The following is a 13,851-nucleotide window of genomic DNA, read 5'->3' on the forward strand; positions in this document are numbered from 1 at the left end:
TGTCTTAATATTATGGAATAAATATATACCGTGATACAAGAGATTCTTTATGTAAATAATGTTCATTGGTTGGAAGAATTGAATATAAAATATAGCGATATTATTTTATGAGAAAACTTTTGAGGAAACAACGCAATGATCAGCCAAATTACGTCTTTGTTACATGGAAAGACTTTGATGATTTATTGTATGTATTTAGTCTTTTAAATACATCTTCCCTGTTATACTTGGAATATATCAAATAGTTTGTTTGAAACGTTAAATGAAACAAGCAGATAATGAACACAAATAAACTATTACAAATTGATTAGTGGGACATAATGCACAACCGTATTAACGCAGGATTTAAATATTTTTCTCTCTTGCTTGGGTCGATATTCCAGGCATTAATATCGCCTGCATTCATTTATTAAAACAGTACGATGTCAATATAATGTTATCAGTTTAATATTGCAAATGTCAATAATGTGTGAAATAATGTGTGCAAAAAGAAAAGCTGATATCAGGACAATGAAAAATAGCAAGGCAGCAAATCAGGTAATTTGCATAAATATCACATTCCGATCCCTATTAATAAATTAACAGGTTTTGCGCATGCGCTCACTCTACCATGTGTCCTATATGATCTGTTCTTTGCTCTTAGCAAAGTTCCTTTAGCATAGTGTGTCTGTAAACATAGTTTAAAAGCATGCTGACTATTTAAAATCAAAATCTTACTTCTAGGTGTATCCAGATCACCCATAGCTCTTACCTATTAAGGGAAAATCTAGATATAATCGATGTATAGGTTGTGACACAGGTGGCACAACCCATGTGGATCGAGTAAGTTTCGATAGTAATATGCTGACTGATGATATTTTCCAACACCATTCACGTCTCTTGCCTTGACAAATGAATAGTATAGCGTAACAAAACGCTGTAAAACATATATGACTATTTCCTGCATATCTCATGCGATTCAAAGTAAACGTTGGAGAGCGTTGATTATTCTGACGTGGGACACAAAAAACTGTATTTGACAAATAGATATCGAAACACATCACTATAAAAGCTCTTAACATGTATTATCAACTCACACAGAGAAAACGACACCAAACACGAGCAGATATATCTTCTGATGGATATTCAATTTAAGCGTTTGTTTGTAAGTTTTAATTTGTTTTATTCCATTACACGCTAATCTATATATTTTGGGGGGTCAGGGTTTTGAATATTATTTAGTGAATTTTACAACATATGGGTTTGATTTTTGTAAACATCAGGATCATTGTTAAGTTTTTTTTTCTATTAGGCAATTTAAAAAAAAAATGATAATTGTGACCTGATGTAAAGTAGAGAACTATATATTCTTGTAATGGTGATGACCTGATCATTCTTGCTTTAACATCTAGAACTTTTAAATTATATCATACGTAGTGACTAGGAGTTTTGGGTTGGAATCTTTTTTTCATATTATTGAATTCAAGTGATTATTTTCTCTCGCAATACAAAAGTGCTCTGATGAAATTCTTGGATACAGACATTATTGGAATTTATAGCGAATTCAAACCTGGAATTTTATTACTATGATTCAACAAAAGACTGCTGACACATCAGCACTCCATAAGGTACCACATATACGTGATAGACTTAATTTTGGGCATTTTTTCTGAACTTTTGCTGATTCTTCTTCAGGACCTTAAATTACTAGACTTGAGTCTGTTATTCTTAGATTACTTGTGGATTTAATTCGCAATACCGTAGGTTGTTTTTTTCATTTTCACTTTGTAATCTGGGGAAATAAATGCATTTTTCAAATTTTGCAAAGGTTATTGTTTTTCACTCTTCTCTGTTACTTATTTTAGGAGCAGAGACTCAAAACAATCTAAAACCTTTTAAGTACTTATTTAGAAGAATGAAATTATATAATCATTTTTTTCATAGTAGTATATAATTTGTGTGTGGCTGAGATGTCATCGTACCCCATATCATAGTATAATATTTTAGATATTTGCTAGCGTTATCCCTCTACCATTAGTATTATATTGATTCTCGTATGAAACTTTCAACACAGAATGCGATAACCAGCCTCTTCAGTCAATAATTATGTCACTTCAGGATTCTAACTCGAGTTCATTGCTAACATCTATATTATGTTCCCTTTCTTGCTCTATAAGTGTACGTTTGAGACACATACACACGCACACAAACACAAAGAGACACACACACAATGATTAATTCGCATTCATGATAGCTATCGTCGATGTCGCATACGAGCTGCTTGGTCCAGGGTTTCTGCTACTGCTATCCATTGTTCTAGTTTACTGTTAATGTATTTTGTATTGAAGTAGAAGTTAAGGTTAATATGTATTTAAATGATACGTTTATAATAAATACGTGTTAAAGTTATATAATTAGTATGGTTCATTGTCTGTATATATATATATATATATATATATATATATATATATATATATATATATATATATATATATATATATATTATTCATGTGTATTCAATATAATATGTCGGAAGTGTGTTTCATTATTGGCTGGTGGTTCGACAGTGTAGCTAGATAAATGGGCAATGTAAATGGCAGCATAGCCCCATATTTGGCAACATGGTGACATTGAGTAAACAATGTAAAATAACCTTTGTCTGGTCACAGGTAATTATCCAATAGAGTTTTATCAACATCGAATGGGTTTGACCCAGTGGTTCAAATGACCATAACCAAAGCTGTCAGTGGTTGTCTAACTGGCTAAGGCAGCAGCGACGGTTTAAAATCCATATTTACCAACAGACAGAATCACGTCAGTTGGTTAGGTAGTTCCAATCCATTCGTATAGCTGCTATCTATGGTATCCAATCTAAAAACATTCAAAACGCTTTTAGTTTTACAATTGGCAAAAACAAGTACAATTTCGTCGTCACTTTTACGTCATTAACATCCTCGAGAGTGGTGATAATGGTACGTGTGAATCACTTTGAATTCCTTTCAAGGAGGTGGTGCTTAATAGCACATAATGGCAGTATTGTTTCATGGATAAGGTTTCGCTGAAAATCACTCAAAACTAGTATGTGTCGATGTTTGCTGTCAGAGGCATATTTAAGTGCAAAATATTCAACGCCTATTGCAACTCTGTGCATCACTGGTTTGCTATTTAGCAGATTGTATATTTTTTGTAGCTTGCTTCAATGGCAAGTCACGATGGAGCAGGCATGAACAAGAGCTATGGAGGGCTGGTTACACCTGACGATCCTTTAGTATTGGCGCAGATCGCAACATTAGCTGACACCGACATTAAGTACAGGCCATTAGCTAAAAGAGGGTATGTGCCAAATTAGGGTGTACCTATACCAGTTAAAATTGGGATGGAGCAAATAAATATAAAGTAAAAGTACATGGAACACCAGAGTTTTTATGAGCATCCTACACCAACTACATCTCAGCTAGGGCCATTTGAGCTTATCATGCAGGATGAACAAATCTCAAACGTAACTCCCTCGTCTGAGGCGCAGTTTGTACTATGATTAGAGCGTGATATTTTGCATAAAGACATCAGCGATAACACTAAAGTTCTGGTACATAGCCATATCACTAGAATCACCAGTCATAAATCAAGGGGCCCCGAGTGGATGAGTGGTCTAAAGCGCTCTCCGTTACGGATCACTGCCATCTCACCTCTGTCTGCGTGGGTTCGAGTCCAGGATTCGGCTACTGTGGGTATGTGAGAAAGCTTGCCAGTAGCTTCTCGTGGGTCGGTGGTTCTTCCCGGGGGTTTCCCGGGTTCTTCCTCCACCATTAATACTGGCCGCCATACATAGCCTATCGTGTGCTGAAAAATGGCGTTAAACCCCACAACAACAACAGCAACAACATAAATCAATGTTTCTGTTTGTTTATCCCATTAGAATAATTGGCTACTACAATACTACAAAAATACACTCCCCTATCCCCAAGTTTCCCTCAAAAATCGAAAGCAATGGCCAACACGACAAGCGATTACTAATTTTGTTAATCAATTTACCGCTACTTGTGATTCTTGGCTACCAATTTTTCGGCTGTGCTGAAGGCCTTGCCATCGCTAGGAACAAAACTGCTAGCTTACAATTGTGTATCGGATTAAAAAAATTACACCATCCCAGCCAGTTAAAATTTCACATCCTCAAAGAGAAAATATAAATTGCGCTATATCCAAAATACGGGGAGACAATTTATACGGAAAATCCCTGCACTCATAGTTTGAATTTACAGTGTGAGCACATATAATGATGATGGTATTGGCTAAACTGATAGCGCTGTTTCGGACCAAACTATTCTCAGCAATCATTGATCCACCTGTCTGCAATTGCCCTTGAAATATCAGCTCTGAAATCAGAAACATGTGTATAAATAACAGTTCCTGGGGAGTGTCTTCCCTCAATTCTTGTACATGTCAATAACAAAGAAAGGACATTACGATCAAGTGTACTATTCCAAGTAGTCCGAATACAAAATAGTATTGGGCGAATTATATATGGAAAGTAAGGCAAATATAGGGACACTAAAATAATACAGTTTTCAGTTGACGATACGTTTTAATACTATTATATTGATTTGGAAACATTTCCTGCAGCATACTGCCAATACGATAAAACGACACATAAATCACAGCATATATATTTTGGCGTCTATCATCTCTTCACTAAATGAAATAATATATCATTATTACTGAAAATGAATACACGCTAATTACTTTTACCTACCATCTGATCTCTGGTAAATGTTGATTCTAGTGATAGAGTAAATGCCTTCAAGATCTACTTCCCACCACGCACTGCTGTGACCTGCATCTGTGTTGCTGCAGCTATCGCGGTGAAAGTTCGTTTCATTTTTGCCGTCCACAGCTAGAGATGCGGAGTAATTAAACTTTTCCGTATCACCCCAGATTTTCGCACCTATGTATGAAGACGATTGCCTTGCTGGTTTTCCTAACGCAACATTGACTGCAAAGGAACATAATGTTGATTTTGAACAATAGATGCAAAACCTTCTCTTCCAATTAGTGTCTGAAAATCCTGCATATAATATTTGTTAAGCATATTTTGTTATTGTTATAGTATACTTAGATTTCCACGTACTTGACTTAAACTGGTTACAAACCTGATACTATTATAGATTTGGAAGCTGGAAAGTTCTTTTAAAGAGTAAGCTATTGCTAAAACATCCTTTTTATAATCAATATTGTTCTTTTGAAGACCTGTCTCCTGCAAAATGCATTGATCTTAATAGTGTTCTTTTTTGATATCGATGTTTGTGAACAGTATCAGTTATTTTCTACATTAAGGTCTCTTAATTTAAAAAATGTGAAAATTACAACTCTGATATATTAATTTACCAATGCAAAGTAATCTTAATTGATGTATAGCTTGAAGGCAGCATTGAAAATCCGTTAAAGCCGTCATTATTTATTCTAAGCACGTACAGTGTATTTCAATAATAATATGTCGGACCTAAGCTGATACTATTTCTCTCTTTTGAGTTTTAACAGAAATATAACTGAAGTAAAAATAGTTTATCCATGATTGTACAACCAGCCCACTCCGTTCGTCCATTATAGTCTTATTAAGAGCTGAATTTCAGTACCATACCAAATTAATTATCAGCATACGATCTGTATTTAAAAATATAGCAATGATATTAGTCCTCTGTAAGAAGAAAAAAATCGGTTTTAGTGCAATATACCCCAATCATTCCCACGCGCTTTAACAGTTTTTCCATTCACTTTTGGAAATGTTGTTTATATACTTTATGTACGTCTAACTTGATGATGGCTTTAAAATCGTCTATCCAGGAGCGCAACTTTGATATCGAGATTCTGACATAAGTCACCCCGATGTAAATCAGAGCTGTATGGTGGATTTGACATAGGTAAGATGCTGACGGTCCTGCTGGGTCCTGCTTTGCGTTTCCAGATATTAAAGGGTTGATCATTTCTGGAGTTAGCAGCAAAAATTACATGAAACCAGAGCTGTATTATTGTTCGGAATAAAAAGAGTAGTTGTTTCATGGAGGCTGTGTTATCTGTGTTTTATACTGCAGCACATAAATCAAACTGAGTATGTAAATATGTCTCTTGGCAATGTACGTTAATGTTTTCCCGGAAGCCTTATTCCTGTGCAACATAATGACCTGTCAAAAGTTAATAAAGTATACAACATTTAAATAATTTCTTTATCGGCTCGCAACTCTGCAAGTAAATATCTTCACCTTTCTTGCTCTGTAAGTGATATCGAAATTGTTAGTGTTCTATGTGAATGGCGTTATCTAAGACAGTTAATCTACTTGAATCAAAATTATCTTACAAATCATGATAGCAAGAGGCAACAATAAGTGCACGAAATATACTTGTTGAACGTATTTATATATGTTCTTATAACGAAGAATATCGGGCTGAAAAGTGATAGAGTTTATACAAACTTTGTAAAAACGATCATGCCAGGCACAAATAATATCATATCGAAATGTGTACACATTTCTCTATGCCTATGGGTAATGTATCACATATTCTGATTTCAAGTAACAGTCTGTTATTTTTGCTGATCGTGACAGAGACTAACTAACTATTCCACAAGACAATATCACAGGTATATGATATTCCATATGGCTTCAATCACAAAGCCATATGCCTTAATAATAAACTCAGTAAATTTACAATGCAACACGGGGACAATATGATGAACATTTCATATGCAACCTGTTAAGAGAAGTCAGCGATACAGTTTTATTCCGGCTACAAAAACAATGCACGATGCAAGCGACAGAGTAAATATTACCTTTTGCCTCGTGTTGGATCTACTGATTGCCAATTGGCGATGACAAACGCAGCTTGCATTTAAGGGCACCAAATTGTGACCCAGAAATATTTCACATCGTAAATTACTTTTAAAAGTTTGAAAAGAACTTAACTTACTTCCAAAATAATCCAGAAAAAAGTTTGTTACCGGGTTTACTTATACGAACACGCCACTTAAAAAAGCCCTTGAAGAACACAAATATTCATATTTATTGCAAAATAATTTTCTATCGACAGGCTCGTTGTTTGGATGTGCAAACTAATTTATCCATATAACTATGACACCGTCGAGAACTTGAGATGTGACAGTTCTGATACCAATGAAAGACCGATGTTTCCGACAAGGACTAAGTCAATGTTACCAAAATCTAGAAAAGAAAATTGGTACACAACTTTAACTGGTATCATGAGCTGTAAATGAAATCAGATTTGCTGCTAAATGCAGATGTGGTGGAAAACGTTCAAGATTTGTGCATGTCATATTACAAACTGTGTCCCAGTTTCAGATTTGGGATGATATAAATTCAATGCATTACAAATGCAGGCAATTACCATTGGGCTGAACTCTTTTCTTCATTTTAATGCGACTAGTAAAGCAGCTCAACAAATGAATTGACCCAAGTTTTGAAAGGTTCTGAATATTTCTGTCTCTGGAAAGATGATGAAGCATATCAGAAAAAGAAAAAGTTGTGAAACAGAATTCATGCAGATGAATGCTTTAAATCATTTCTCAGCCTTCTGAATTTATGAACACAATCGCGCGACACCAATTTTCTGCATACGACGGAACTCGTTTCATACATGAAGAGAGTGCTAAGACGCCATGGGAACTTTAAAACTAAAGAGGTGGATGTGATTGAGCCAGGTGTTTTCGTGGAATAGAAAATAATCTCCTAAAAACGTGTTATGTACCAAATATATTACCAAACACATTCGTTTCACAGCTTAGTGAAACTTAAACTATACGTGTAATTGTTTAAGTTTGAAAAAGACGTTTTGATCTCCGGTGTAGCGATAGTAAATCTTAGTACAAAGCATGCGAGTAGATCATTCTGCTTGATTCAGTGATTGTTTTCCTTTTGTTATGATTCAATGTTTGTTACTTCTACTGATCTGCTCATTCAAACGTTGTCCCATCCTCAGCACGATCGCTCCTTCTACTTTGGTTTGCTAGAACTGTATTGACGTCTTCCAAGTGATTACTGAATCTGTTGCCATTTAGGCACATCGAAACAATATTTTCTAATGTAAAATATCTGAAACATTCAAACCTGAAAACGCTGTGTATACAGGGTACGTTTTCCATTTCATAATATGCAATAATATTGTATCTAATTGCTTTCTCAAATGTGACAGAAGCAAACACTGACTATGATAAAGGCCAAATACACAACACTGGACCAAACATACTGCAAGCTGTGTCAACAAAATGAATAAAAACAAGCAGTTGTGGACTGGGGAATAAGATGTATTTCTTGTGCAGCTACAACAAAACGAAATAGGTTGGTGAGGAGTATCTAGTGTGCTGTCAGTGTTTCACATTGAAGTGAAAACATCTTGGTCAGTGGATTCGATGTTTGTTGCATGTAGAGGACGTGTTGTCTCCTTGTGTTTTCCAACTTCTCCGTTACAATTTTGATCTGCCTTGACAATGCTTCAATGTTTGCAGTCATGTTATCTGATTCATTCCCATTTATAGTCTTGATACTATTATCTTTTCGGATGAAACCAAAACAACCACTCGAAAGATAATCAGCGTTCATTATTTTCTATCATCAGTCTATGCTGGAGACTGCGATCATAATATATAGGCTGTTACTTGCATTTTTTGGCTTCATATAAATCACAGAAACGGTGATTTTTCCATGAATGATATATAAGTATATTTCTCTAATATTTCACTTTTCTAAACGCCGATAAAGTCATCTTTTATAAGCAATCATGATTATGCCATCTTTCACAAGCAGTATGTTTATACACTGCTGTTGTCAATATTAAAATGACTTGTTCACTGAAGCCATATGAGTGAAATTAGTATTGACAAAAGCAATCTTTGTCAGGGTGCTAACCCTGACATATATATTGTTTCCTCATCAGCTACAAAATACACTGGAACTCGATAATCCACTTGCACCCAGTCGCTAGTGTCAGGCGGAGGCGGGATTTTAACAATTAGCCGTTCAACTTACTGTAATCTCGCTGGTTGCGTTCAAATCGGCAGTAAAGCAAGTAAGCCTGTTTCGCAGCCCGAATGTCAAGAGAGAATGCCCAAGCTTTCAAGACAAAATACCCTTCCACAGCTTTATAATTTAAGACTTAAACTTGCATTCAAATATTTTCTATACAACGCATCCAAATCAATTGTTATATGCATGTGCGTACCTGCGTAATTGTAACATTGATTGTAATCAAAGGGATCAACTCTTGCTAGCTAAGTTTTTTACCCAAGCCTGTACGTTTACTGAGCAAGTGGTAACATAAATGTTACATGTTTTTATGAAATCAGTATATAAGTTTGGTGTTTGCAGGCTTAGTCATCACTTTGGTCTAATATCAGTATATACACCATTATATACCACCATTATATATATATATATATATATATATATATATATATATATATATATATATATATATATATATATATATATATATGATATAGGAATATGAACAGAAATAGTATGGATATCAACTTTAAAGCGAGGATTTATCAAGTTCAAGCTCGTCTGAAGTATCATGGCACAACCACGATGTTTGCCTTGACCTTACCATAACTTGGAACTCATTAAAAGTCTTATATCGAGAACAAGCCCGGGGTGGGGTGTTAAGGAATCGATTTATGTCCGTGCCCACAAATCGAGACTGAACAGGGATTGGAGCCGTTACAACTTGCCGCATATCTGGGACAATCTATTAACATTGCTCAACCTTCCATCGAGCGATGTTAACAGTCATTATAGGTTAAATCAGTCTGCTGATATAGTCCTTAATTTTTGGACGAAGCTTCAGGTTAGTTTTCTTTATAATATTTGTGTAATGATTGACATTTCTTTTAAAACAACTGTCAAATAATATTACCACACATACATCACCTTAAATTGCCACACTGCAGATATCGTAGCGATGTGATTATAAAATTGTTTAAGATACGTTAAAGTCCAAATCACACAGACATACATATACAGTTAATCTTTCACAAAAGTATAAGGTTGTGACTTAATGTCATTAGAAAATACATAGTCATTATCATACATGCCTCAAAAAAATATCTAATTTTCGTTGACCTGCATTGTGTCTTCGCTAAATAAAACCCATGCTCTTTAATCATGTTACATAATGCACTGGCATGGTTGCTTTGTTGCTGTTTAGTTTCTTTTATCACGAGGATACATTCCTTAAACCTATATTCAATTAATCATTTCTCAAAAATGTTTGTAAATTGAAACATTGTTGAAAGACTCACCCATACCCATTTACAATGCATAACTGTTTTTTTTTCCAAACTGTGATTTTTGTTGTTTTTTTGTTACTGACGTAGTAACTATATGTCTGGAAATAAAAGTGCATTATGATTTATACGTATAGTTCTACTATTGAATAAAACCATTATGAACGGGGAGATTGAATAATATGATCTGTATCATCCATAGTATCGTGTGATGTCTTGTTTTACGACCATTTCAATACAGTTTGAGGGAGATGGTTGTTTTCATTCAATTTGTATTGAGGGCTATTTGTTGTTTTATATCTAAGAGTACAGTATTTGGTTATTATTGGAGAGGGGGTTCTTGAAGATTTGTTCAGTCTGATTATCTCAAGAGCCATGAGAGTGTTATTTTGGGCAGCAAATGTATGGTGTGTTGAAACCTGTCACTGTCCTGCAATGTTTCATCATGTAAATAGTTTTGCAATAACCTTTATCTTAGCCGACGTTTTTTACAGAGAGCGAAGTATTCATTCATGTTTTTATATTTCTTCGGAAACCAGTTTGCCTAGGTATTTTCCAATTTCTTAGTCTTTTCTTCGTACGGTGTTCGATTTATGCACCATGTTTTTTTAACTTGCTATACAGTTTACCTGAACGTTTCCTGGCTGTAAACCTAATGGATATATAAGAGCATAACCTGCAAATGCAGCGTTCTGTACTTTTACAACAAATGGAACAGCCTGGAACGAGTAGATTTGAACCTTGTAAAAACTCGTCGTTTCATCGGAAGTCTGGATTAGCCATGAATATGGAATAAATGTTCCTGTCACGTTTTTTTTTTTTTTTTGTTGCCATAAAATCATACACTACAGATTTAGGCCAGGAAATGAAAACGCCAAGTGGTCGATGTCTTAATGCCATATATATCTTACCATCAAAGGTAGTATCCTGTCCATTTACCATAAGTAAAGGTGAACTTGATACAAGAACTAGAACCATCAACGAACGACTTGCTATAGTTTCCATATCTGAAAGACATGAGCAATAACATTCATAGAATAAAGCGACGTAGACATGCACATTATCATTCTTTAATTGTATGATTTGTATTTATTGGTATAACCTCCCCATAGTGTTTCTAACATTTGGGAACACAACATTGGTTTTAGATTCTGTATTTACAGTTTGTTGTTAGTAACTAATCTGTTTTTTCTTCTGAAGAGGAGCTTGGTTATATGTAAACATTGGGAAACCGAAATCGTCTGTCTGATATACTTATCACGCTTTAATTTGAAGATCGTGTATTATAGAGAATATACATACTGTCCTATGTAAAAGTTCCATTGATTGTGCAAATTATGTCCTTCAGAATGGATACATAAAAATGCAGATCAGTAAGAAAAATAATGTAATGAACATTGTATAAATTTGCTTTGCTGCCTAAAGCGTTGACAGTGCAAGACAACATAGATCTATTCCTGATGAGACTTACGAAAAAGTCATCTTGCTTTTAGCTGTAAACGACAATATTGTCAACTGCGATATACTGCGTCAGGAACATGTTCAAGTTATACAGGAAAGTAGAAACCAACGTAATCCATGCCAAGAATCACTCATCTCTGAAGTGAAGTCGATAATTTGTTCGAGGAAGGGAGTGAGAAACATACATGTCATCACAAACTACCCTATAGCACAATGTCCTATTTATACTCACTAGTACTAACTAAAAATGTTTGATCATCAATATTGCGTCGTGTAAAATTTGATTAGAATCATTAAGTTGACTAGCAACACAATATTATATGGTCAGAACTATGATTAATTTAGCTTGTTAGGGCGCAAAACGGGATGCCAATTGATGCTCTTGGTATGGCCATCGTGACAACATGATCTAGATTGTCTATTAGTGTACACTTGGTGCATGTGACCAATATATGTTCTCGTCGCAACTAAAGACATTATTTGCTTCATATATTATGATTTTATCTTTTGATATGCCTCTCTCATATCGTTGAACTCCAGTGTATTATCACAATCATTACATAAGATTGCCATCATTGTGTTCACTAAGGATGAGTAAGCTGAATTTGAACCCTGATTTGGCCTTATGCCATTTGGTATAAATGTCCCTCGTTGCATCGTTTGTATGGAGTGAAATACATGCCCACACAGACTAGTCTCTTGCATAAACGTCATTTGTCATGGGTACGGTTGGTGTCACATTGTCCAGAACATTTTTGATGATACTAATGAACATGGGTTTATAAAGTTGTCCGTGAAATACACGATCTTCGACCTTTAATTAGAGTATAGAAGTAACTGTAAATGTTATGAATTCCAATTCTCTTAGAGGACGTTGTTCTGGTCGGTATTTGACTGATATCTTTTCTAGCGTTATGTACAATTTCCGCTTTAAACTTCAGTAATTTTAGTTGTGTAAGAGTTAACATTTGACATGAAATGGAATAAGGTGCTAGTTTTATTTGTTGCAGACTTACTTGCATTATATTCACGAAATGTTTTCCTTTAAAACAAATATTATTAAATCATACATCGCGAAGATTGTCGGCTTCCGTCAAGTCACTGTCGTGGAAAGTAGCCAATCTGTAGTGTTTCCACAACAAGGTTGCATCTTGATATATGCTTTTGGCCTCATCTCTTTAAATTTGTAAATGCCCGTTAAGTAAGAAAATGTTTGGGACGATTGGGTACGCATAATTATCTATGTTTTTGTGTCGAAGTTGTCGTTCAAGCACAAATCCACTGAAATGAACAACTAATGCGGGTAATTAATGATAATAACTTCTCTATTTCATCGCAGCCTGAACTCTTTGTCCATTAAGATAATTTTGACTGAACGTTGAATGCATAAGATTGTTGACAAAAATACCTTTTCTTTCACCTGACCTTGTATTGGTGTTGCTCATTTAGATGTTTAGGTACGACAAACTATCAATGAGATCGATGTGAACTTTGGCTGTTATTTGATTTCCATCTAGATAATACTATGATCGTCAAAGAGGACACGCGATGAAATTCTACAATTCGATTTATTTGCGTCTACATCACTGTTGGTAGCATGTCACATGGATCGCAATAAGTCTTGAAACATTCGTACCAATCTCAATGCAGTTGTTATAATACCGAAAAGCATTAAAATTCGGACAGTTCGACATTTCTTGTTCTTTTTAGGTCTTGTTTGTACAGTCTAAAGGGTTTACGTCATTTGTTTTGGTTTTGATCTGACATGGATGTAGGATCAATGCTTTCGGTAGAATAGTGAAGTGAAGGCCATGGGAAATCTTGCCGACAGAGGACCAGCGTGAATCAACACATCTTTCTTGCACAAATTAAAACTTGTTTAAGACTTTGATGATTCGAGGAACGCATGTTCTAGTGAATACAGTGGTCTTGTAGAACTGTTTCAAGTTGGTGTCATTTAACGAAATTCCAGATTTACCATATTTCCCAAGCCCTTCATTTCTTTTTAATATATTGGTACACAAAAAAGTATCAAATTCAGTCGAATTCAACATGTCATCAACATATCTTTAAACATCGTTTCCGGTTGATTAATTCTTTGGTATGAGACAGCTGAGTTTCCA

The 13,851-nt window shown here is 35.0% G+C and overlaps 1 protein-coding gene across 7 annotated transcripts in view; it reads right to left on the bottom strand.

The window, feature by feature from the left end:
- The window catches only part of LOC149807843 (uncharacterized), a 124,578-nt gene that overhangs the window by 88,973 nt on the left and 21,754 nt on the right, over nt 1-13,851 (bottom strand). For all 7 annotated transcript variants that reach the window (XM_089971369.1, XM_089971364.1, XM_089971356.1 and 4 more), the window contains 2 exons: nt 11,179-11,274; nt 4,730-4,969 (listed from right to left, as the gene is read on the bottom strand). In XM_089971369.1, the coding sequence (XP_089827495.1) occupies nt 4,730-4,969; nt 11,179-11,274 (336 nt within the window). The remainder of the gene's footprint in view (nt 1-4,729; nt 4,970-11,178; nt 11,275-13,851) is intronic.

This window comes from Sinohyriopsis cumingii, chromosome 1 (genome assembly GCF_028554795.1).
Source record: "Sinohyriopsis cumingii isolate HCF-2022 chromosome 1, ASM2855479v2, whole genome shotgun sequence".
Lineage (NCBI taxonomy): Eukaryota > Metazoa > Mollusca > Bivalvia > Unionida > Unionidae > Sinohyriopsis > Sinohyriopsis cumingii.